The sequence below is a fragment of the Aethalodelphis obliquidens genome, unplaced genomic scaffold (genome assembly GCF_003676395.1).
Source record: "Aethalodelphis obliquidens isolate GAN/ISIS:26980383/991018 unplaced genomic scaffold, ASM367639v1 scaffold8, whole genome shotgun sequence".
Classification (NCBI taxonomy): Eukaryota; Metazoa; Chordata; class Mammalia; order Artiodactyla; family Delphinidae; genus Aethalodelphis; species Aethalodelphis obliquidens.
Window position 1 is genome coordinate 24,635,924 of NW_020837952.1, and position 26,684 is coordinate 24,662,607.

Genomic DNA, 26,684 nt, shown 5'->3' on the forward strand with positions numbered 1-26,684 from the left:
TCAAATTAGGGTAATGAGAAGAGCAAATGGATTTTTTAATTTGTTTTAATTTGTTCTTCGGAGAACTAAATGTCACTTGGCTTCATGGGTCACAGTCAAGATCAAAATGCATTTTAATTGCTTTCTAGAAACAGGTCAAGTTTCATTGCAAGCAGGGCAAATTTTGTGACAAAATTTGTTTATAAATGTGAGTTTGGAATGAACTTTCTAAGCCTATGGCTGTGTCTACAGGACTAGTCTCAGATTTATTACGATGGGACATTTGGCCAAATTAATTAGTTGAGTTCCTTCTACATAGTGCAATCACTGGTACTCAAAATTCCTGGTGTCTGTGGTTATTGTGCTAGACTTACAAACCCTGTAGATCCATTTGAGTAAAAGTTAAATGCTGGAGTCATTTGGAAAAGATTCTAATCTTGTGCATGACACAACCTCTAATTAGCAAAATAGCTGAAGGAACTATTTATTAGCCATATGTATTTAAACTCCAAAATACAGTCAACATTTTGAAACTATTAACTATTCCAAGATATCAACATTTCTGGTCTTAAGCTGGCGTGTGTGTTTTCCTGATGTTCATTCCATTTCGCAATACCTGTTACTATTATAAAATATTTATAGTATACATTTAAGAGTTTGATTTCCTGATAATCTATGGAAATAATGTGTCAAGTAGTATAATAAGGTGAGTTAAAATTTGAATATTGTAGCAACTGATTGTGAAATGTTGGGTACCAATATACTAGATATAAACATTCTTTTATTTTAAACATTTTGTATAACAAGAAAAAATTATTTGCTACATTTACAAGTTATGGATTGTTTTCGTTATTTTTCTTTTAAAATAGAACTTATTAGAGCAGTACACAGTGACATTCACATGGTGGCAGCAAACACTAGCAAAGATGCTGGCAACCCTTAATATCATGTTTTTAAATATGTCTTAAGATGCCAATATTAATTCTTGATTTCTAGTTTTTCATTTATGCGGACTGAGTTTACTATACATACACAATATACATTAGTATTAGTATAAAATAAAATATAGTAATTGAGTATTTTACGCACAGTTCTTGAAATAATTGATACCTGAAATTTTAATATGGAAACTGTTTAAACAGTGAAATAAATGATCCAAACTGATGTTTAATTATAGTTCAAATAAAATAACTGCAGATGATTACCTCCTATCAAACTTCCCCTAATTCTAATACAGTCTACCTACATTTCCTCATGTCTTGTCCTTCATACACAACGAGTAGCTAAAGCTACTATCACTGTAGGTGTGTTTTAAATTGTCATTCTACTAGCATAGATTTTCTTCTAGATTTTCTTCTTCTGAGACCTGCATCCTTGTCGCATGGCCTGTGTGATCAGTTGGCCACACTTGTGAGATAACCAGCTAGAGTCTAGGTGCTTACTTTTGGCAAGAGAGTGAAAGTTTTAATGTGAGACAGATCAGTCAAATATGAACGAACTCATGACCTTGGTCTCCACACCATGTTTTTGAGTAATTAACTAGCTTAGATATTCAGTAAGCATTTGCTATTTGCAATTTGTATGTAACTTTATTCTTCTTTTTATTAATGTACAAGTTCATCTAAGATACAGCCACCTAAGATAAAAACAAATGTCCCGTATATTGAAAAGAACAACTTAACAACAACTGCAGGCAGCTGGTTAATACCCTGAGAATATAATAGATTCTAGTTAAGTATTATTATTTCCGTTGCTTTTCATGTAATTGTTAGAGTACCTTTAAATCAAAGTTTTATTCATCAGGTACATATAGGCATGACTTTTTAGTTAAAATTACTTTATTTCTAATTGTCCTGCATTATTAGTATACTTTGGAGGCAAATTATATCATATGAACCAAGATTTTTCTGAAGATTTTCAAACCTTGTGTTTAGCTATTTGTCGCTTAAACCAACATTTTCTGCTGAATGTCATAAATTATGATTTTCCCATTAACTCTTCCCTGCTCAGAACCTCCTGTTCCCTATGTTTTTATAATGTACAATAATGATGTAATTTTTCTTGTACTATTTCAGACTTCCAGGTCCCTCTAGGGTACCAGCTGCAGGCAGCAGCAGCAAGGTCCAGGGAGCCTCCAATTTAAATAGGAGAAGTCAGAGCTTTAACAGCATTGATAAAAACAAGCCTCCAAATTATGCAAATGGCAATGAAAAAGGTAAGTGTTCGCCCATTACATCATTAAGGCACAAGTGTAACATATGGGCCTAATAAATTACATGCTAAGTCTAGTATTTAAGCAGTGTTACAGCATTTGGAATGGAAATGTTATCAGTGGACTTTCTTACATTGTCTAAGTGCCTCCTCCTGAATTCCAGCTTTTTTCAGGACCTTTCCAATCTGAAGAACACTTTAAGGAAATATAGTCATTTATATTAAAGTGGTTAGTGATTATCCCCAAGTATAAAATCTGTTTCTCAAAAAAAGTTCCTCCTGGATGCATGTAAATAGCATTTTCTTTTGTTTTCTCATGTTTTATGAGCACTTATCTTGAAATCATAAACCTATATGAAGTGTTTTCAAATCCTTGGTTTTAGTTAACATTAAATGCCATACATGTTTGAGGAAGTTAAGGTTGGAGCATCAAAATTTAAGACATAATTATGAAGGGTACTTAGTCTTTGAGAGCAGCAGGACAGATAAATATTATGACCTTAGTTTTTCCTATAAGAGACAAATTATTCATGTTTGTTTTATTTTCTTGAACGAGTGTATGATAGAAATATCCAATCACACGATCAGGAAGAAAGGACACAGTGGAAGTGTGTGTTAAAGGCAGATTATATATTAACTACTGTATGATACACAGTTCTCTCCAATGTGCACAGTGCATATTTAAAGAGGTGCTGGCTTGATGCATATCCCTGTGGAGCTTGCATCCGAACGGTAGGATGTGTAATTTACATCTAAACCATGAGAAAATCAAGAACCTCTGCTGTTGGGAGCAGTGTGACCCTGTGAGGGACTAGGGCATGTTGCGGGATTTTGAGGTAGTATTTTCTAATCAATAAAACTTTAACTTCTCTGTGTAGTATTTAACTCTCCATGCAACAAGACATGAAATTCCAAAGTGACAAATACACTTAGTAGAACAGCTGGCAAATTTGGTTTGACTAATTGAACCAGGTAGAAACCTTTTGGCTCAGATTAGATCATTTCCAATTGTTTAATATGGATTATCTGATTAGACTTCTCTTACTCAGACATGCATTGACAGGAGTGATCTATGAATTATACACTTTCATGAAAATTTCCTACCCATTAAAACAAAATTGGACAGACTGTAAATCCCTGTAAGCAAAGCAGTGTATCTTGATCCCTGTAATATCCCCAGTTCTTGAGTTGAATGGAAAAAGAAGAAAATAGTATGTGTTTGGAAGTTAGGATTTTCTCTTTAAAATAAAGAATAAAACCTTTGATTGGAGAACCTAAGAAATGTTACTGAAGACTTACGCTTCTCCTGGAGAGAAAGGGGACAAGAATTTCTTATCAGAAAAATATCTCCCTCATTTTGTGACTTTCCTAGAAAGCATCATACAAAGGCCTATATATGCTATGAAATACTAAGGGAAAATAAACATGTTTAGACATTAAGATATGCTGAGTGGACTGCTCAAGTGTCTGATTTTAGCTACATGAGACTATAGTTGTATAAGAGTTTTGCAAAAAATGACTAATAACATTGGCAAAGAAACCTAGAAATGCTTTAGATGACCCAACGTTTTGATATCATAATGTATTTTTTGATCATGTGAAATAATTTTTGTATTTCTGGTGTCTAAAAGTAAAAATCCAGAGGTAGCCAAGTATTCATATCTTTCCATAGCCATTCAGCCTCTCTTATGTATGTCTAAGAAGTAGTGCAAAATTAGAAAGTAGCAATATTTATAATAACCACAAGGTGGAGACAGATAACACACATTACGAGGTTTTTGACCATAAGCAGATTTCCTTAGGTCGGTATCAAGAGCAAAAGTTTTCATGGTGAATTAGCCATTACTTTTAATTCCAACAAAGTAAAATTCCAAAACATTTAAAGTGTATGATCTCACATTCACAAATATTTATAATATTATATGTCAAATGTAGGCATTAAATGTCTGTAAACTGTCAATCATAATTAAAGCATAAATTGCATTATATAATACAGCCTTCTAGAATTTGTTTTGCATGCTATATGGCATTTTCTATTAATGTGGAATCACAACTTCATATCAGTATATCCAGTATCATCTCTAAATTAATCATTGTGTCATGCTATTTTATATTTCCAAAATATTAGCTTAAATTATAGAGCAAACAAAACAAATATAAACATCACATATGAAACAGTTTATAATTTATTCTTTAGACTATTTGAATGGTACATCTTTTTGGATAAGAATGTTTTATTTAACCTTTGACATGGAGATTTTTCATGTTAACATAGCATATAAAAAAATAAGATTCCATCTGATGACAGGTTGATCTCTGTGACAATATAGTTCATACGTATCCTAGGCATGGCTAAATAAGGTGAAAATTAAACAAGAATTTTCAAAGGTTACAGTATTATAATAACAGAATTCAGAAATTACTAACTTGAGTATTCTAATTGCCATTCCTTTTTAGTTATTAGAAAGTATAACAGTTAAATTTAATAAATTAAGATATGGGCTCCCCTGGTGGCGCAGTGGTTGAGAGTCCACCTGCCGATGCAGGGGACACGGGTTCGTGCCCCGGTCTGGGAAGATCCCACATGCCGCAGAGTGGCTGGGCCCCTGAGCCATGGCCGCTGAGCCTGCGCGTCCGGAGCCTGTGCTTTGCAACGGGAGAGGCCACAACAGTGAGAGGCCCGCGTACCGCAAAAAAAATAATAAATAAATTAAGATATTTTTACTCAAAAGAAATAATCACACTATCTGTAATGTGCTCCCTGAATGCTTCTAAGTGAAAATGTACTTTCTGCTTTCTTTAAGAAGTCTTAAATGTTGAGTTATGTGAATCAATTGGGGAATCTCTAGAATTTGTAATAGATAGTAAAGGTTTATTCACAATTAAAACAATTTCACTTCCTTATTAAAAAACATACTGTTGAAAGCACAGTAGCTTCTCACATGTATGGAATGGTAAAAATAGCTTATTTATGAATTGTGTGGCTTATCTAATAAAGGGAAATCAGAAGAGAATCACAAACTGCACTTCAAAAGATACCTCTAATACCATTTTAATAGTAATCCAAAAAATAGTGTGCTCATTTCACCAAATGCATTAAAATATCGGTGAACATGGCCATAGATTATCACTTGCAGAGAAGGCTGAAACAGAAATGTTAAAATAGAAAGCAATGCCACCCCACCATTCTGTTGAAATGGAATGTAGGAACAAATTTCTCAGAACAAATGGTGAAGTGAAGATAGTATATTGTTTGTAGAAAAGCATTTCTTTGGGGAGTCCAAGTTTCTTCCCTTGGTGACCTGACATGCAGAGACTGACAATGAATAATATGTTCTGACACTAGCATTTATCAGTTTGCCCATGCACCCTATGAGATTACTCTAGACAGATGTATGCTTTAAAGAAAAATCAAATATCTTTTCAGTGGAAATCAGGGATCTTGTGAAAAAAAAAAATGCCCTGGTTCATTTGGGCACACATTTTATATGCCTGAAGCAAATTATCTTCAGAAATAATTCTTGTTTTGTAAAATCGACATGATAAATATGAAAAAGGCTTAACAGTTCAGTACTATTAGGAATGTAAATGTCCCTAGCTCTATTTGGAATTCACTTTCTGAATTATGATCTGTAACCACTTATTACTTGGCAGAGTTCTTTAGCAGAGAGATGTTTTTCTCGGTTGCTAAGAAACATGCCACAGTACCAGAGGGCATGCTCCCATCTCTTTATTGTTTCTCCCGTGTGATTCTTACATGGTACCTGTACATCTGTGGAAGAGGAGATTTCCTTTCTGTTCTCCTGGGTTCTAATGAAGTAGCTTCTGGTGTGAAAGTGTTTTCTTTCATTTACACTCAACATAGATTTAGTATGATTGATATGGAGAATTTAGCAAAATTGAAATTGAACTTTTTAAAACTATAGGTTTAATGTGAATGTTGCATTAGTCGTGGAGTTTTGACAGCTAAAACATAATTATCTAGTTCTTAAGTACTTTTTTAATTACTCTGAAATTACTCTTAAGACCACAGAACTGAACTGTTTTATTTCCTTTTCAATGCAATGCAAATACGTTTTACTCATTATATCTCTTTACGGGTGATTTCATTATGTGTTCCACCATGACTTTTTGCTTTATTTCCTTAATAATTATATAAACCTATAATGACATAATTTCAAGTTAATCTTGAGGATGTTTATGAGGTAACAATTAAGTACATAGGTCAAGTGATATGACTAAATAGACTTGGGCATATATGTTGTTTACTTACGTATACATGCTTACATATTGAGGTGTACATGTATTTTATATGCCCGTACATAAATTACATACTTTAAAAAAATCTGGCTGGTGAGTTAAAGCTTCCCTAAATTTTTCAATAGTCCACAAAGTGGCACTCTCACGTTACTAATGGTACAATATATGCATGTGCAGAATGGACAGTGCCCCTACAATCCCTGTAATAGCATTCCATGTTTCTATTCAGCATAAAATTGATGATTGAGGCATTTCGCAAGCCATCATTTATGGGAGACAGTGTGGTGAGGTAAACAAGGGGCCAGTTGGTAACAAAACAACTGAAAACAAATTTGAATGCTATTTTTTTTAACTTTCGAAACGTTCACTGCATTTTGGTATATTATTGTAAAATGAGAGTCTTAAGTTAGTTATTTACCAAGCTAATTGCCGTCACCACATTGATCAGTCATTTCCTTCCTTCCGTAATGATCTGTGATGCTGAAGTCGTTCTGTAATTAGCAGGGACCATACATATCACTGAGCACAATGCCTGCTGTACAGTGAATACTTTCAAAAGAGTGGTGCCATTGTCATTTTTATTGTTGTTGCTCCTTTCTGTGTTGTTACTTTGTGAACTGAAAGCTGGTTTGCTTCCATCCAAACAGTATACTACTCAGTGAGGAAGAAGAAATAAACAACTGAGGATGTTCCCTGGTCCTTTCTCAGGCTAGTAGCACCATTGGCAACGTAGCAGTGAGCTCGGAAGCGAACCTGCCAAATTTCCATGGAGAATCGTCTTTATCTAAACTTCCCATATGCCTGTTGTGACTGCCACATTTACCTCCGTGTATTAATTTTAGAACTAGATTGGCATTTTTCCCAGGTCATCAAAGTTATTTTTTTTTGTATATGAAATAACTAAAAATTGACTCTCTGAATTTAGATGTTTTCTAAGCAGGAATTAAAATCTATTCTTACATCAACTCAAAAGGATGGTGCCAGTAGGAGATAGTATATAGGTAACTGAATAGTGAGTATCTTGTATCATGTTCTCCCCATTTATATTCTGCTCATTGAGGAAGAAGGAACCCAAATTTCGGGGAGTTACCCAGTTGCCTTCACTGTTGTGACAAACATGTGACTTTCTGGAGAACCGAACTGGCAGAATTTTTGGGTGGGCAAGCAAACATATGGAAAGAAGGGAGAGTCAAAAGCCTCCAAATTTTGTAGTCACATAAACCTGGGTTCCAATTTTGGTTTTGTCTTTTCTAAATTTTACTCTATGCATGATTTGGAGCAAGTTACTTTCTCTAAGCTTCAGTTTTCTCATTTATAACAAGAGAAATAATATGTATATTATAGATTATTATGAGTTTAAATAAGAGGCATATGGGTAGAAGCTCTAAATGTGATACCATGTATCAAAGTACTTGGGAAAAGTAAGCAGTTGATAAATAATATTATATGGTTGCAATGGAATTGGTGGTGGTGGATGCGAGGTGGAAGAAGAAGGGGAGGAAAAGGAGAGGGAGTGGAAGAAACTTTCTCTTTGGAGGCTAGAGACAAGGAACCAGCTATAGACAGAGAGGCCCTGCAAACGCAAGATACAAGTTTGTTGCAGGAATGCCCTTAAATATGTGCATTAGATACCTGTGCTTTTCCGCCATACCCAGCTAACAGTTCATTTATAGTCAGAAGCTGAGTTAACAACACTCAGCAATGCATCAGTTGAGACCAGGCTACTTACTATTGAATATGTAAATCGCACAGATTGTGCCGACCCCCGCTCTGTCAGAGCTGCAGAGGCTGCCATTTCAGCAGCTGTTGTTCTGCACCCTTTCTTGTGAGGTGTCCAGAGAGACACTCATTATTCTAATGCTCTCCTGATGCACAGTGACTTATGATTTTCACTCTTCATGCAACGTGAAGCACCTCATTGCTGATTATAGAGAGGAGCTGGGCACAGATTGAGAGCTGAGTTCAGAGAAGTGTCTTCTATGTGTGTACTTATCTGAGAACGATTTTATAGCTTTTGCTGTGACCGTTACTGTAGGCTGGATGTCGATGTCATAATTTGGAGTCCCTCCTGTCTCATTTTTGGGTGTGATGATGTTGAATTTCCTCTGTACTTGAACTGCGGTAGCAGTCTATCTAGCTAATGTCAGCACACTTACAGAGCATCCTGACTGGTCCTTTTCTGCCCTCTTCTCTCATCCTCACCAAAGCTCCCAGGCATACAGGGGTAGGAGTCCCCTGGCTTCTTAACCTAGTTGCAGAAACACAGAAGATATACACTAAGTATGTGGTGAAAATGATGAAATAAAGGACATTAGGAAAACCTCTTTTGTTTTTAGTGATCTCTCACCACAGATTGCCAAGCATCCGGGGGGAATGCAGAACTGACAGAGCTTCCAGAATCCCACAGAACGAAGAATATTAATGCTGCACAGCTATGGAACATTTAATGAATTTAGCCGATTTGAACACTGTCATAAGAAATAACTCTTTAAAGCCAAACATGGTCTGTGACCAGCAGCGTTGGTATCATGTGGAAGGTTGTTAGAAATGCAGAATCTTGGGGCCTCCTGCAGATCTGCTGAAGCACAATGTGATGTACATTCAGTAGGATCCCCAGTGACTTAAGCACACATTAAAGTCTGAGACCGTTATGTTAAACACTTAAAATGTCAGACATTCTACGATAATTATAGAGCTTGGGCTCTAGAATCACACATGTGGGATCAAATCCTAGCCACACCACACATTCCTCACTAGCTGTGCACCACTGAATGAGTTGTTTAGACCCTCAAAGCTTGGGTTTCCACAAGTGTGAATTAGAAATAGGAGCCCTTCCAAAAAAAGATAGGCAAAGTGATTATGAAATTGTCACACACACAAAAAAATAGGAGCCCTTCCCATCTCATCAGGCTGTTGTGAACACTAATGTGAGATAATATAGTTAAAGAACCTTCAGCAAAATGCCAGTAGGCATTATTATATTTGTAATAATTATTAATATTATTTTCATTATAGAATAAGAAATATTGCAAATAACTTTTGAGATCAGTGTAAGAAAGTGAAGATAAATTCAATATGAGGCCATTATGTTCCTCTTAACAATACTACAGCAGACTATGATTTCATTTTGGGGGTACTTTATTTCTAGCTCTGTGTCCCAATATACGTATGTACTTTTTTTTTTTATAATTTATTTTATTTATTTTTGCTGTGTTGGGTCTTCGTTTCTGTGCGAGGGCTTTCCCTAGTTGTGGCAAGCGGGGGCGACTCTTCATTGCGGTGCGCGGGCCTCTCATTATCGCAGCCTCTCTTGTTGCGGAGCACAGGCTCCAGACGCGCAGGCTCAGTAGTTGTGGCTCACGAGCCTAGTTGCTCCGCGGCATGTGGGATCCTCCCAGACCAGGGCTCGAACCCGTGTCCCCTGCATTAGCAGGCAGATTCTCAACCACTGCGCCACCAGGGAAGCCCCGTATGTACATATTTTTAAAATGTAAATAAATAGAATAAATTTTCACATAGTTTCATATAAAAATTCTGTATTACTCCTGCCTTGAATGCCTGCATATCTCCCTTAGCTCATCTGTCTTGATCTTATTTAATGTTGTACAGCCCTTTGTGCGCTTCTGATCTCTACCATTTTCTTTCCCACCTCCTACTCGTTTAACGTTTAATATATGCCATTCATCTTCTGTGAGTCTGATTTCTTTCCTCTGACTATATTGTAAGGTGTCTTGGGGAGTCTTACACAGAATAGCCACTCAGTAAATATTAACAGGTGTTATGCCTAGATTCAAGTCCTAGAGATTGTAGGAACTGAGTAGCATTGATTAATATTTCTGGAAATAGTAGAAAAATGGAGGCATATATGTTGGACAGAAATCTGCAAAACAGTAAGGTCACTGTGTGAAATGCACGGGCACATACACAATTCACTGAACTTGAGAAAATGCATCTTGTTTGGAGATGTTCTTAGTTTCCAGTTGAATCTAGGTAATCGAGAAATAAAGTTTACTTGACAATTCTATTAAAGGCATGAATTTGACATTCACTATTTTTTGTGTTTCTAGAGTCAAGGAATAATGTTATAACTGATAAGCCATTGAACTTCTTGTACATTTGAAAAATCATAGTGATTGACAGAATTAACTTAGAATCCCAAGCTAAGTTCAGTTCTCAGACTTGTCACTTACAAGTTGTGTAACTTTGGCCAAGTTCTTTTACCTCTTTGTGCTTCAGTTTCTTCATGTGCAAATTGAGGGTAATAATGAAAATTTTATGCAGTTGTTGGAAGGACTGAGTTAATGTATTTCAAAAACTTAGTTTAGTGCCTGTCACACAGAAGGTGCTTTGTGTGTAATGTAGAACTATGCATTACTGGTGTGGTCTTTGCTTTCATGGACTGTATCAACGGTGCAGTAGAGGAAACAGGCAATCACAGTGAAGTTATCTACGTTTGTCTATACTACTGGCATTGTTAATATAAACTTCACAAATCTATTATATTGTTTTAGGCACACTTACTTTCTTTTAAAAAAACCTAACTCACACAAATATTTAATGAAGAATTTAACCTCTTTTCCTATCTCTTTCTTTATTAACTTTTTAATGTAAACAACTTCTTCTGAAAAATGGGTAAGACAAGTATTCTATACCAATTGGCTTAATTACCTACTGTTTATCATGCATTTTTGATACTGTTGGAAAAAACATTTAAAAGTGAAAGCATTGTAGTTTTAGATCTATGAATATTTAATGGAATTTAATGGTCTCCAATTCCTGAATATTATGAAAGGATTTATTAATAAAATATTTCCTTTGGACATTTCATTTATTTGACAATATCTAGTATGTTAACAGTATCAACGTTGCCTCTTTTACATAAATATCTAATTTAATCATTTATCCATTTTTTTCTCCATTTCTCAGAAGAAAAAGAAAAAGAGGAGGGAAGAGGGAGGTATTTATGGTAGATGAAATTTAAGGTAAATGACATGACCAGAATTATATAGTTCTCCAGTGTCAACATTTATACTGAGATCTCTTAACTCCAAGCTCAATTTTTTTTTTATTCTATGCATTGTTATAAAATCTCTTTTTGGTTTAGTCTTTCATGCTTAAAAATAAGACTTGTAATCAAGCATTAATCAGTGCTATAACAGTCGTATAGAAATTCATATCATAATGAGATTTCTACGTGGAAAGTAAGTAAACACTAGTGCATTATAAGTACTTATATGATAATTGGCCTTATTTTCTTATAGCCCCCAAAAAGTAGCTTGATTTTTTTATTAGAATTTAAAGTTTGTTCAGATCCCTACAGGAACCTGCAGGTGTGCTAGTTAAGAGCACAGGCTTTGAAATCCGTTCAGGTCCAGGCTGGATGATTTCGGACAAGTTATGTAGAATTTTTTTAAATTATTTATAAAATTATTATTTGTAAGAATTATTTGTAAAATATCAATACATACCTTGTAGGGCTGTTATAAGGATTATACATATTATGTATTACACATTTTTTAGTATTAAATATTTGTATTACATATTTTATATATTTCTTAGTAGATTATCTGACCCATGTAAACATCCCTTTCAATATTTATTTTGTACAAATAAAAAGAATATTAACAAAAAGCTAAATTATGATTCAAAAGCATATTTAATCAGATAAGAATAAGCTAGGCTCCCTGTAGGTTAAAGCAATCTCTCAGTATTCATTATTCTTATAAGGCAAGGTGGAATATCCATTCACTGCTATGAGCTACAGTAGTAGCTGGAAGAATACAGAGAATTGCTTAGGGGAGGGATAGTGTTTTATTCATCTATAGACCTCTGTGACCAGCAAAATTCGTTTGGCTATGAATAATTTTAGAAGGGGAAAAAAGTGTTGTGGTTTTTTTTTTTCCCCAACATCACTGTCCTTCAGACACTGAATGTTTGATATCCGGTACAAAAACCACCACATTACAGAAGTGATTGATGCCACATAGCATGTCCGTTTCCAGTTCAGAGGAAAGAAACTTCCTTGTGCCTACAGTTAGAAATACTCAGTGGTGTGACATAAGTGATCAAAAACTAACCAGCCTTTTTAAAATGTTTCTTCTTAACCACGTCCAGATTCCTCCAAAGGACCTCAACCATCTTCAGGTGTGAGTGGCAGCACGCAGCCCCCCGGCGCCGCTGGGCAGCCCCCGGCCTCGGCCATCCCGTCGCCGAGCGCTAGCAAGCCGTGGCGCAGCAAGTCCATGAATGCCAAGCACAGCGCCACCTCCACCATGCTGACCGTGAAGCAGTCGAGCCCAGGCACCTCTCCCACACCATCTGCAGACAGACTGAAGCCCCCTGCCTCGGACGGGGGCAGAGCAGCTCCCTCGGGACAGAAATCCATGCTTGAGAAGTTCAAGCTGGTCAATGCCCGGACTGCTTTACGCCCCCTGCAGCCTCCCAGTTCAGGACCCAGTGATGGTGGGAAGGAGGACGATGCCTTTTCTGAATCTGGTGAAATGGAAGGCTTTAACAGCGGTCTGAATAGTGGCGGCTCAACAAATAGCAGCCCCAAAGTGTCACCGAAATTAGCCCCTCCAAAAGCTGGAAGCAAAAATCTCAGCAATAAAAAGTCTTTGCTACAGCCAAAGGAAAAAGAGGAAAAGAACAGGGACAGAAATAAAGTTTGCACTGAAAAACCAGTCAAGGACGAGAAAGATCAGGTGGCGGAGACGGCTCCAAAAAAGACCTCTAAAATTGCAAGCTTCATCCCAAAGGGCAGCAAGACGACAGCAGCCAAGAAGGAAAGCTTAATCCCCTCTTCCAGTGGGATTCCAAAACCGGGCTCAAAGGTGCCAACAGCAAAGCAAACTGTTTCACCGGGAAGCTCAACAAGCAAAGAGTCTGAAAAGTTCAGGACTACCAAGGGAAGCCCTTCCCAGTCCTTCCCTAAGCCCGTAACGACTGAGAAAGCAAGCACATCCAACTGCCCTGCTCCTTTGGAAGGAAGGGAAGCTAGCCACGCCTCTCTGGCGGGTTCCTGTGCGGGGTCAGCGGCGCAAGGCAGTGGGCAGAGCGTGGGAAATGGTGCTGTCCAGCTCCCTCAGCAGCAGCAACACAGCCACCCAAATACTGCCACCGTGGCTCCATTCATTTATAGGTAAGGCGAGCTCCGTTGGTCCACAGCTGTAAACACTGACAGGTCTGCATACTCAGAGTATACATAATAAGGAAGGTTGGGGAGTCCTATTTCACATAGTCATTTTGGAACAGTATTTCATTCTGGAGAGAGAGGCCTAGAATTAAAATTTTTAAAAGAAAGCCTCCCATATCCTCCAATCTATTAGTCCTCTTCTCCTTCCCCTCCCCCCTCCCCTCCCCCCCACTCAAGAACCGAGGCCTTTGAAAGTTAACCTAACTTGCCGTCAAAGGCAAAATAGAACCCAGATGTCATGACTTTTCCCCGTGTCTATTACTTTTACTACTATTATTTCTATTATTAGTCTTTTAAAATAATTCTCATTTTTATAGAGTTTAGAGATATTTTTGTTTTCGCCCATGAGAAAACGTAAACCATAATGGTTAAGGGGGCATGCTCTGGGTTCAGGCAGATATAGACTTAATGCCCAGCTCTGCCACTTACCAGCTATATGCCTTTGGACAAAGAATTTAACATCTCTTAGTCTCATTTTCAGCTGTCAAATAGAAATAACAGTATATACCTTGTAGAGTTGGGAAGAATAACAGGCAAAATGCATATAAGATGCTTATTGTATACTGTGGCACATTGTACATGTTTGTTAACTGTTGTTTATAAGGCGTTGCTTTCCCAGCATAAAATTTATATTAATTTCCACAGCTAGGCCTGTTGTTTCCAGGCAAAAATACTAATCTATATAATTATTATATTTAACTTTATTAACTTTTTTGTTATATATTTATATTATTTTTCATTTATTAAAATACATAGCACATGCTATATTTTAAAATATATATCCTACTAAACAGTTGTAGTGTAAACACATTTTGCCTATTGTCTTGTGGTAAGTTTTACTCGATTAGGACTATGTCATTGCTGCTGTGTCTCCGTTTTTATCCACTGTCCTTTCAGTGAAGAGGTGGCTAGGGAGGAATAATGCCTGCGACTTTGGCAGGTGTACAGTTCATCAACAGGAAAAACAGGATGTAGGATCTGCTGCACATAGGAAAAGGTCAAGATTATATAGTTTCAAATTTTATTAAATTTATTAAATATGTGAGTTTTTAAGTAAAGAAAATAATTATAATGATTTGTGTTCCCTCAGTGAAAAACCTAAGTGCTTTAAGTGATTTTTTTCTGGGGCTTTATATACTCATCCACACAAATGTATAATTATTGAATTTCAGGTCTACCTCAAATAGCTACCTCATTTAAGGCTGCTATTCTGACTTTAATAGCAAAAATTCATTTAAAACCTTTGTATCTGCATCACATGGTGTTACCGAGCCCAAGCTTGCTCTGCTTGCCACATGGCAGGCCAATAAATCGGGAGATGAGTTGTTGGGGCAAGGAATAACGACTTTAATCAGAAAGCCAGCAGACCGAGAAGGTGGCACCCTAGTCGCAAAAAAACATTTTCCCTCAGTCCGCATTCTCTGGGCTCTTTTTCTACAGAGAAGGGGGAGGGGGAGGGGCCCACTGCAGTGCCAGCCAATGGCTGAGTGTGACCACTAACAGTCAGTTGCTCATTGACAGTTGCTCACTAACGGTCGCTCGCTTGGGGGAGGGGCCCACTGCGGTGCCAGACAATGGCTGAGAGGGACCACTAACAGTCAGTTGCTCATTGACAGTTGCTCACTAACGGTCGCTCGCTTGGGGGAGGGGCCCAGTGCGAGGCCGACCAATGGCTGAGGGAGACTGCTCTAGGTCGTGCCTGTCCCACCTGTATTACAATGGGAGTCTGCAGATGCTTCTAGCTCCAGAGACCCTATCTGACAAAGGAGAATTTCACATGTCAAAATCATAATCCACGTTTCAAAAATATAAGAAAAAATTATAAACTTTAAAATATGTCATACTCAGCACACTTGTCACTCTCAAATGTATTCTGTAAGAACATCTGTCATTTCAAATCACCATGGATGAATTTCACAGGAGAGTATAAATCTAAGCAAAAAGAATATATCCACCAGTTTAGCAAGCTTCTTTCTATAAGTAGCAGCAGACTTCTTTGGTTGTTTGCAATAACATATCCAGTGGGTACAGATTTAGTGATTTTCATTTGGCAGTGTAACCTTTGCTATCTGAAAGAGGAAGCAGCACAGTTTAGAGGTTAAAGTGTGAATCAACCATGCGACTGCCAAATTCTCCAGCCTCTTTGAGTTTCTTTTTGCCCTGTTTAAAACGGAGATTATAAAAGTGAGGTAATATAGCCGAGTAGCTAGGACTACAGGCTGTAGAGTCCGTTTGCTCTACCATGGTTCCGAAACTGCACCTTGTATTATTGAGACAATGGCCCCAAGAGCCAGGTTGCCTGGGTTGGAATCATGATGACACCATTTATTAGTCATGTGACTTTGTGTAAGGCATTTAAAGACTTGAGACTCAATTTTTATAATCTGTAAAATGGAGATGATAATAATAGAAGCTTCCTCATAAGGCTGTTTTGAAGATTAAATGAGTTGATATTTATACAGGGTTCAGAACAGTACCTGCCACACAGTAAATGACCTTCCCCAGACTTCAGTTTCTAATTCTGTAAAGTGTGGTAGAAGAATATCTACCTAATTTGGTTGTTTTAAAGATTAAATAAGGCAATCAAGATTGTAAAGTCTTTAGCACAGAGCCAGATTCAGAATAAATTGCTTATAAATGTCAGTAATTATTTGTTTTATTATCAATAATATAAAGTAGTTGAAAATAAATAAAACCATCTAATAAGAAATGTCACATCATAGTCTACATATGAGGAAAAGGCTGCTTGGAGTCTTTTATAAATTCAGAATAATTTTATAAATGATAATATAAATGCTCTTAAGGTTGAGTAGTCAGTATTCAAGTTTCTTAACTGTCAGTGAAAGAGAGATCGTAGAGTCATGTCATTTGGCTTATGTGACCCCTGATGTCCTTTCCACTCTGACTACTCCAACACCATTTAAGAATTTCTCTTGCAAAATCCCTGGCAGACTTTTCTGGAGGTGCTGATCATTCGATACAATAATAGTAATAATTTACTATTTTATAATGGTTTTTGTAGAGTGCTTGCTTAGTACAAGTCTGTATTACAAAATTTATGTTAATTTTTTCATTTAAACTGGGTCATCAACCCATGACAAGGGAATGTTACCCCATTTTACAGAGATGAAGAAGCAGCGATTTCAAGGCAGAATAATGATAATCTTTTACAGTCACAGGCCTGGCAGGAGTTTGCCTTTGAATCCGTATATGCCTGAGTCTGTAGTGTGCCTTCCTTTGCTTAGCAGTTCTTGCTGTATGTGTAGAAATAAGAGGTATTGTTACTAGGAAAATTCTGGCTGGGAAAATGTCAATAGCAGATTTGCAGATATCATTTATATTGGGAAATAATTGCTTTTAAGTAGAATAACTTTAAAATACATATATATGTATGTATATGTATAAACATACATACGTTTGATATTTAAAGAAAATTAAATAACCTCTATATAATGGGAAGATCCATGGGTGATGGTGATATTTTTCCCCGGTTCTCAGCCCACTTCTAGGTCATGCTGGTTATTAATTATTCCTTCTGGGACCTTATTATACGCTTCATAATACTCCTTCGTGCAAATTGAATGTTCAAAGTCCTATAAATGTAATGTTGAGTTCTGGAAGTTAATGAATTTCATTTTAGTCCTACTTCCTGCACAGTGCAAGGATATTCTATATTAAGTTTTTATAACTCATTTATCACTACTATGTGATAAAAGTAGTTTTGAATTGGGCATATCTTTATCCATTTAATGAGTGGATATAACTAAAATCAAAGGTGAAAACTTTAAGAAAAGTTTAACTCGCTATAAGAAGTTCCCAATAAGTAGACGTGTGAATGGATTAGCCTGCCTTTTTTAAGTGCTGCAGGTGGCTACCGGAGATTGTTAAGAAGCGATACAGTGACCAGTTGCCATAGTTTAAGTTAAGGGAATTCACCAAATCCTATCTTTTTTCTTTTATGTACTCATCACTCATTCTGCAAATACTATGTAATAAGAATTACAAAGAGTAAAAAAAAAATTATCTGCTCTCTGGGAACTCAGTTTTATTGCTGATAATGAAAAGAATTTAATCAAGAACTTAAAACATCACTGTTGTCATGGAAGTGTATGCAACAAATAAGGTAGAAGAGTTTTCCTGAATCTTACATGAGGGTGGAGTCAGTGTATGCATTACAGAAGAGGTAAGAGAAGAGATGAGACTTAAAGGATGAGTTAGAATTTGTCAGGTGGAAGGAGGAATGTTATGGCATCATCCAAATTTGACATTCTACAATTTTACAATCCAAGCATGTTGGAAAAACTAACAGGCAAATTACGAAGTGCTATGTAAAATGCTAGTAACTAAAACTGCTAAAGACTAGAGGTTAGAATTCATGATTACTTGAATGGGAGACTAGGAAGAAAATTTGGAATGAATCCATACTTTGTTCTTCTCTTCGCTCACTCCCTCCCAACACATCTTATTTTCAGCTAGTCCTGTTGGCTCTTGCTGCAAAACATACCCTCAGTTGGGCATTTCTTTCCATTTCCACCCTGCCTTCCCGTGATCAGGGCACCACCAATTTTCACCTAGTTTCCAACGAGTCTTCCAGCATTCACTTGTGGTCCTTTCCGGTCGCATCCTTCACACAGCAGGGGCTCTAATCTTTTAAAAGTATAAATTGTATGTCATTTAAATTCATGAGACCATCTACTGGCTTTACATTACACTTGAAAAGTAAAACCTAAGCATCTTACCAAGCCCTACAAGTTCCTACATAATCCGGCCCTCTCTCTAGCCCTTAAACTACGCTCACTGCCTCCCTGCCTTCATTCTGTTTCTTAACAAACTAACCTGTCCTGCTTTGGGGACTTTGTCATAGAAATTCTCTCTGCGTATAAGGACTCTCTTCTGGATCAAAGCAGCCTCCTGGGACTTCCCAGGTGGCGCAGTGGTTGAGAGTCCGCCTGCCGATGCAGGGGACATGGGTTCGTGCCCCGGTCCAGGAAGATCCCACATGCCGCGGAGCAGCTGGGCCCGTGAGCCATGGCTGCTGAGCCTGCGCGTCCGGAGCCTGTGCTCCGCAGCAGGAGAGGCCACAACAGTGAGAGGCCCACGTACCACAAAAAAAAAAAAAAAAGCAGCCTCCTTCTTCTCATCAGAACTCTGCTTACATGCTACTTCTTCACACAAGCCGTTTCCAACCATCTAGTCTGAAGGAACACTCACAATGCCTTTTGCCAGAATTATACGCCATTGTCCCCTTGTATTTTATTCATAGAGGTTATCACCATCCACTGGGTTTTTGTTTACTTATTAACAAGTGTGATTTCAGCCACCTCCGACTATAACATAAGCTCATTGAAAAATAAGCATCTTGTCTTTTTTTATTTGGTAGCGTAATTGCCCAGGACAGAGCCTACCTACAATAGGAACCAACTAAAAATTGTTGAATGAAACACCATCATCATGGGTTAGACTCATCTGCTATAGAAGAATAGAAACACTACCAAAAATGTACAGTGGAATAAGAAAAATTCAGAAGTCTTTTATTCCTATAAATGGTAGGGTTTAGTTGAAATATAAACGGCTTTAAAATGTTTATAGAATGAAACCATATCTTCTCTTCGGGACCTTCATTCACTTATTCTTTTCCTCTTTCGACTACCTACTAAATACATTTACCGTGTAAGGCATCAGGGTTAGAGTGAAACATCACACATCCCATATGTTATTTCCCTTCCATGGTCCACAATGTAGTAGGCAAGAGACTGACTGAAACATGACTACAGAATGAAGCAGGAAGTGTAAACCCCCCAAGCAGTGAACCAGATTTGGTATACTGAGACTTCAAAACATGGAAAATGACCGCTAGTTGTTGGAATCAGAGAAAGTGGCTTCTTGTGCTTCAGAGATATGTGAAGTAAAGTTATGAAGTGATTCCTTAGTCACGGAGGAAAGAAAGACGTGCACATTTTCTCTAAACCTCAGTATTTTTAACAGCCCCCAATAAATTTCAAAATAGCTACTAACCAGATTCATAACTTGCTAGTTTGAGGTCTACATGCTCTTTGTTATTTTCTGACCATTTGTAGTAAATGTCAAGAAATCAGTGCATTGGACATAACGCAAACATCTAAAGGCAAAGGGAGAGAATCAGGGTGAGGACAGTTCACAGAAGAAAAAAAAGGAACCCAACCTTTAGATAAGGCAAAACATTGTTAAACAGAGAAGAAAATCATTGTGCTTCTTAAACCCATTAATTAAATATAAGCAGAAACCCTCTGTACACACTTGATTTGTAAAATTAGGTCAAGAAAGTCTGAATTTAGAGGTTTCCTTTTGTTACTCATATGTATATATATAATTGGTATAATATGATGTGTCTTATATAACAGCATCAAGGGTTCTCAGGAAAGATTGTTGTAACAGTTTTTGTGAGATTTCAGATTTACCTAGAAAGTGACATGGAAAATTGGCCCTTGAATATATTATATTCTGAAAGGCAAAGAATACAAAACATTAGTTTTGAAAATGCTTACTCACATGGTTTTAAGTTTGGCTTATTTGTTGAACCAGTAGATTCAGTAGGCGGATCTGTGAGTCTATGAATTTTGAAACGTGGAGCATAGAACCGTCTTGCAGATAAAGCTTTTGTAAGCCCTGCAGCTATTATTACAGATTATACTGCAATTGTGGTTTTATGTGAACTGGGCATAATTGGTTATCAGCACAAACTAAAGCTTACTGAATGCTTGTCTTGCAAACTTGTCTTTTGCTGGGTTGGATGTATATCTGTGCATTGGGTAGCAGTTTAAGCTCCCTCACACAGCAGTATTTTTAAGCTGGAATGCAGAGCCAATGCTGGAAGAGGGTCTGTTGTGTAGAAGACTGCTATGAGTTGGCATTCTCCCCACAGAGAAGCTTGATAAACTGCCCTTTCTGTATTTAGCTTACGAGGTTCAGCGCCAGATTGCCCAACCAAACCACAACTGTTTCCTTTTTCTGTATTTTATCTTCTCTTGGAAAAGCTGTTAACGTTACAGAAAATTTGCAAGAATCGTACAAAGAACTCCCATATACATTTAACTCAGAGCACCCAGAGACCTTTTTCAAGTTTCACAAATTGTCCCAGAGATAGCACTTTTAGCGATTCAGGATGAACGTTGTACCCAGTCGTCATGTCTTCCTAACATCCCTCGATCTGGAACAGTGCTTTAATCTTTCCTTGACTTCCGTGACATTGATATGTTGAAGGCAAGCATTTTATAGACTGTTTCTTAATGTGGGTTTGTCTGATATTTTCTCGTGATTGCAGATATATGTATATAAGTGTATATATATTTATATATATATAATGTCACAGAAATGATACTGTGCTTTTCCATTGCCTTTCTACCAGGTATCAACATTATTGATATTCCCCTTTCTGGTGGTGTTGAATTTGATTGCTTGATTGGGATGATGTTTGCCACAGTGGATCTGCTTTCATCCATAGGTTTTAGCATCCATTGATGTTTCTTGCCTAAATTAATAGTTTACTCCAATGGATGTCATGTGATTTCTAATTCCATTATTCCTTCTGCATTTATGCCTTGCCATTCAACTTTAAGAAAATGATGTCCCTTTCTTATTTTTCTCCTCCTCCCCCCTCCCTCCTTCTCCTTCCCCCTCCCCCCTCCTCCTTTTCCTTCTCCTGTGCTCTTTCCCTCTCCCCCTCTTTGAATTTTGTGGACTAATGGATTCCTACTGTCTTCAGTGGATTATAATCCATCAATATGACTATTTATTTTGATGTTTAGAATTTCCCAGATTTGGTTGCTGGGATGCCCTTCAAGCTGGCTTCTGCCCCATTATTCTTTGAGAACTTTGTTTCTTTTTGGCTCAAGGTAATCTAGGCTCACCTTGTTCTCTCACTGCCTTGGCTTCAGCTTTTATCTAAGGTGCCCTGATTTCTTTTGTGAAGAGTAATATTTAGGAACCAGATGTCACTGCTCCTAGCTTTCCTAAATAGTAAAATATATGTAGGTACACACACACACACACACACACACACACACACACACACACACACTCATACAGACACACACATATTTTTGCAAACCTATTTCCTTTTTTAAAAATTAATTTATTAATTTATTTTTGGCTGCGTTGGGTCATCATTGCTGCGCGCGGGCTTTCTCTAGTTGCGTAGAGTGGGGACTACTCTTCATTGCAGTGCGCGGGCTTCTCATTGCGGTGGCTTCTCTTGTTGTGGAGCACGGGCTGTAGGCACACGGGCTTCAGTAGTTGCAGCACGCGGGCTCAGTAGCTGTGGCTCGCGGACTCTAGAGCGCAGGATCAGTAGTTGTGGCGCACGGGCTTAGTTGCTCCGTGGCATGTGAGATCTTCCCGGATCAGGGCTTGATCCCATCTAGCCTGCATTGGCAGGTGGATTCTTAACCACTGCGCCACCAGGGAAGTCCCTACACACATATTTATCTCAATATCAACGAGCTATCTATGAGAGAGAGAGAGAGAGATGGGTATATAACCGTAAATTCACAGTGCCTCCAATTCCAAATCAACACACAGAGTTTATTCTTGCTTTCTCCTTTCCATACTTGCACCTTCCTTTGTCAACTGAGAAACCTGGCTCCCACTATACTCAATATGTTTTCTTATTTGCTCAGCCCCCCAACCCCCAGCATACAAATCTAACAAATCTCTCATCCACACTGGGCTACTCTTCACTCTGACAGATTCCTGGCCTTGGCCCTGGCTGTCACCTGTCTTCCTTCCCACCAAGAAAGAGAGAGCTGGTTTGGGAAAGATACTTGTTTGTCTTTCTTTTAGGTTGGGTTTATAAAGCAGGAACTATAAGACCATTAGTGATTGTTGCTGACTCAAACCAGTTTTGTTTGTGTCCACATTTGTGACTAGTATAGCCATATCAAGATGAATTCACACGGCTATATTTTTAATATAAACCAATATGCAACACCCCTATTTATGAAATTGGAAATCTGAAGATTGCTAGTATCTAGGTGTATTGCTGAATTCCTTTAAATGGCATGTATAATAGCTTCCTTTTCTTAGGAGTAAAAATTTAAGGTAGTAAAGAGTAAAATTAAGGTTAGGCCATTGGGTATTGTCACATTCAAATACTGTCTGTTAATAACTTAGTGACTAAGCTATCTGTCAGCTAAGGAGACATCACATACATTAACATGCTCAGTGTCCAGAGACATTTGGAATTAAATGGAATTAAATTGTAGGGTAGTGGTTAATAAAACAATATTTAGAAGCTTCCAGATTTAAGTACAGGTTAAGTATCTCCCAGCTTGTTACACAGGGCAAATTATTACATCTCTAGAAGCCTCAGTTAATCCACAGCACCTAAATTACAGGTGTCTTAGTCTGTTCCAGCTGCTCTAACAGGAATACCATAGACTAGGTGGCTGACGCAACAAACATTTATTTCTCATAATCCTGGAGGCTGGAAAGTCTAAGATCGAAGTGCCAGTAGATTTGGTATCTGGTGAGCTCCTGCTTCCCGGTTCATAGATGACCATCTTTTCACTGTGCCCTCACATGGCAGGAGGGGCAAGGGAGCTCTCCAGGGTCTGTTTTGTAATGGCACTAATCCCATGCATGAGGGCTCTATCCTCATGACCTAATCACCTCCCAAAGGCGCCACCTCCTAGCATCATCACATTGGGGGTTAGGTTTCAACACATGAATTTTGGGAGGAAACAGATATTCAGTCCATAGCAACACAATTGTTGTGAAGTTTGAGTGATATGCCCTAGATAAAACACTAGGCATAGTACTTGGCATATAGTAAGTGCACATAAACAGGAACTAGCTTTTATGTTAATTATTGGTGAAACCTAGACCTCTGGCTACTAGGACTCTTAGTAACAGACACTAGCACTAGCTTATTAGAACTCTAAATAAATTAAATGGTGTTTTTGCAATGCCCTATCTTACAGTTTCAGTAAGTGCTTATAACATGTTGACCATGTTGTGAATGCACAGTAAGATAGTCTGCACAGGATGATGTCTTCTAAATATTTTGAATCAGTTTTTCCTTTTCCCAGTCAATATGAGAGGAATGCAGTATTGGTTTACATGGGAACAGTGAATGATGCCACTGCAATATCTACCTTTTGGTTAGAAAACACTATTGATTCTGAAGTCTTCGTAAATTGTTTTATGAATCAACCCCAAAACCTGTTATTTTACTGGAATGAAGCATGCACAAAAGTAGAGGACATGCTTAGAGCCTTCAGAGATTAAACTGAACTTCTTTGATCATTTATATAAAAGTTAAATCTTTACCAGTTACCTTTGATTGTCCCTCTAGAGACTGGAGTTAAACTCTTATTCCACTTTAAAAAATAATGAGGTAGAAATCCTGGGGAAATCGATGTCTTGTAACATATATAGAGCAGGGGATCTGGACCCATTTACATGTGAATACAATCCAAAGATAATTTCTGAGATCTTTTTATAATTATTTGAAGTTTAACTTCACCATGTTCCTTCCCTTGATCAATCTGTTGCCCTATCATTTCTAATGTAGGTAACTCAGATAGGGAACACTGTGAAACATATACCAAAGAACTTGAAAATACGGTATAAATAAGATTTTCTCTTGTGACCTAAACTAAAAAAAGAAGTTAAAGAACAAATCAGCCAGAAATGTTCACTGCCACATTAAAAAACAAAGTAAAACAAAGGTTTCCAAGACCAAAGTTTGAATACTTTTTTATCAGAGGGTGGGGACTTAGACAATGGAATTGAGTACTAGGTTTCATACACTGAGAAAGATAGCCGCACACTGAGAAATATTTTTTAAGATCTGTATATTTGCAGCAAAGAAAAAAGTCTACTCCCAAAACACATTCTGAATATTCTTTTGCTCCATAGAGATTTTCCTAGAGGGAGATGCTCTGCATCTTTATAACTAACATAGCTACAAGTATTCTGGTTCCTGTAATTGCTCTGGTCTTGTTCTAGTAAAAATCAGTTGGCATTGGGCTTTAGACAGCCATCCCAGTGAACTACTTTATGTGACTCAGCATCTGAGAAACCAGTCTGTGAATTCTGAGCCTGTATGACTGTAGGCCAACCCTGGCTCCCAGCCAGTTCACCCAGGCACCATGCCTCTCTGAGGCTTCTTGGCAAGCAGCCAGTAAGCTTTCCCTGGGGTGTCCTATCTTACTACATACTCTCCATTTAAATGGCTTCAGCAAGTAACAATCCTTAGAAATCTTCAGAGGAATTTTTTCCCCTCGTTCATGGACATTAGGCTAAGGAATAAGCCAGGGAGGTGCAGTGGCTCACAAGAAAAGAGCCCAAGTGGAAGAATAGATGATAATGAACTTTAGAAGTGAGTGGGGAGGGGCAATAGACAGGGGACATAGGAGACCCTGGGGGCCAGAGAAGAAAAGAAACAGCCCAGAGAGCCGGATATATTCCCCACATTATAACGTTGACCAGAATCCCACATGCCTCAGGAGAATGCCTTTCCAGGCCTTTGGTAATAATAACACTTGAGCTCACAATTATTTTGTGAGGAGCATATTTTTCTTTGCCTTTTACACATAAGCAAATTGAGGTTCAGAGAGGCTAAGTCACTTAGCAAGGTCACATGAGTTAATAACTGTTTAGCGAGAGAGCTAAGTTTTACAACCAAATGCAGAGCATGTACCATTATACCGTGCTTCCTTCTGTGTGCTTTACCCAACAATGACACTGTTTTATGATCACTACTGATAAGATTTATACATTCAGTTATCAAATATTTGCAGAGTGCAGCATATCTGCTAGACATGTGGCTAGGCATTGGGGTGCAATGATGAGCTTAAACATCGAGAATGGACTCTAGTTTGGAAGATGAACATTTATCAAATAATTACACAAATGTCATGTTACGAGAGTATGAAGTGCTCAAGATAGGTACAGGGAGAAGTAAGTATTTGTAACTTGGGACTTCACCTGAAAATTTGGAATTGTTCTTTAAGAAAGAGTCACTTGAGCTGAGACTTGAAGGGAGAAATTTAATTGGATGTCGTGGGAAGGAAAATATTCAAGTAGAAAGGACCTGTTGAGGCCAGGAGCTATAGGATGTGGGTAGAAGATTCTTGTGACCACAAGGGAGAGAGATAAGGGGAGTCCAGTGCAAGATGACACTGGAGAGGCAGACAGAGATCAGACCATGCAAAGCCTCTTAGGCTCCCTAAAGGTTTCACCCAGGGGCACTATGAACAAGGACCAGGTTTGTTGGGAAAATATCACAAGTTCAGTTCTGTACAAGATGGGTTTGAGTTATCTCTGCGATAATCAAGAGGTAATGTCTATTAGACAGTTATGATTCACATCTGGAATTCAGAGAAAAGTTCTGGGTTAGAGTTTGAATTTGGACTTCATATGTGGATAGGCAATCACTAATACAATGGGTATGTTTGAGATCGTCTGGAGAGACTGTACAATGCAAACTGGAAGAAGCTTAGGATATTGCTTTGAGGAACCCCCAACTTTTGCCCTTCTTTTTTACTACCGACAACCATGACATTTAATGATTGGGTAAAAGAGAACAAAGAGAAAAAAAGTAGCATCCAGAGAGAATGGGGAACAAACTGGAAAATTTTTATTGTAGAAGCCAAGGAAGGAGAGTTTCATGAAGGGAGGAATGGTCTGCTATTCTAAATGCTACCAAGATATCAAGGAAGGTGAAGACTAAAAACGTCTGTTGATGTTCACAACATTGAAATTTTTACTGGCCTTAATGGTATATCCTGTCATTCGAACAGCATGTCCTCTTCTGAATCTTGCTGTGTTCCTTATATTTAGTTTTAAGTTACAATAAGCTAGGAATGTCTCCCAGAAACCACTGGAGGTCAAGGCACAGCTTTGTATGAATTCTTGCATTAATATGTCAATTCCTATATACATACATACATACATACAACATATAGTTTTCCATGATTTATTAAAATCCTAATGAGCGTTTCAGAGTTTTTAGATCCATTAGATAAATAGAAAATATTTCTGGCATCAATGATTACAC

At 37.7% G+C, this 26,684-nt stretch overlaps 1 protein-coding gene across 4 annotated transcripts in view; it reads left to right on the forward strand.

Annotated features, from left to right (window-relative positions):
- NAV3 (neuron navigator 3) overlaps window positions 1-26,684 on the forward strand; it is a 592,658-nt gene that overhangs the window by 393,221 nt on the left and 172,753 nt on the right. For all 4 annotated transcript variants that reach the window (XM_027107085.1, XM_027107086.1, XM_027107087.1 and 1 more), the window contains exons 7-8: window positions 2,055-2,194; window positions 12,565-13,591. In XM_027107085.1, the coding sequence (XP_026962886.1) occupies window positions 2,055-2,194; window positions 12,565-13,591 (1,167 nt within the window). The remainder of the gene's footprint in view (window positions 1-2,054; window positions 2,195-12,564; window positions 13,592-26,684) is intronic.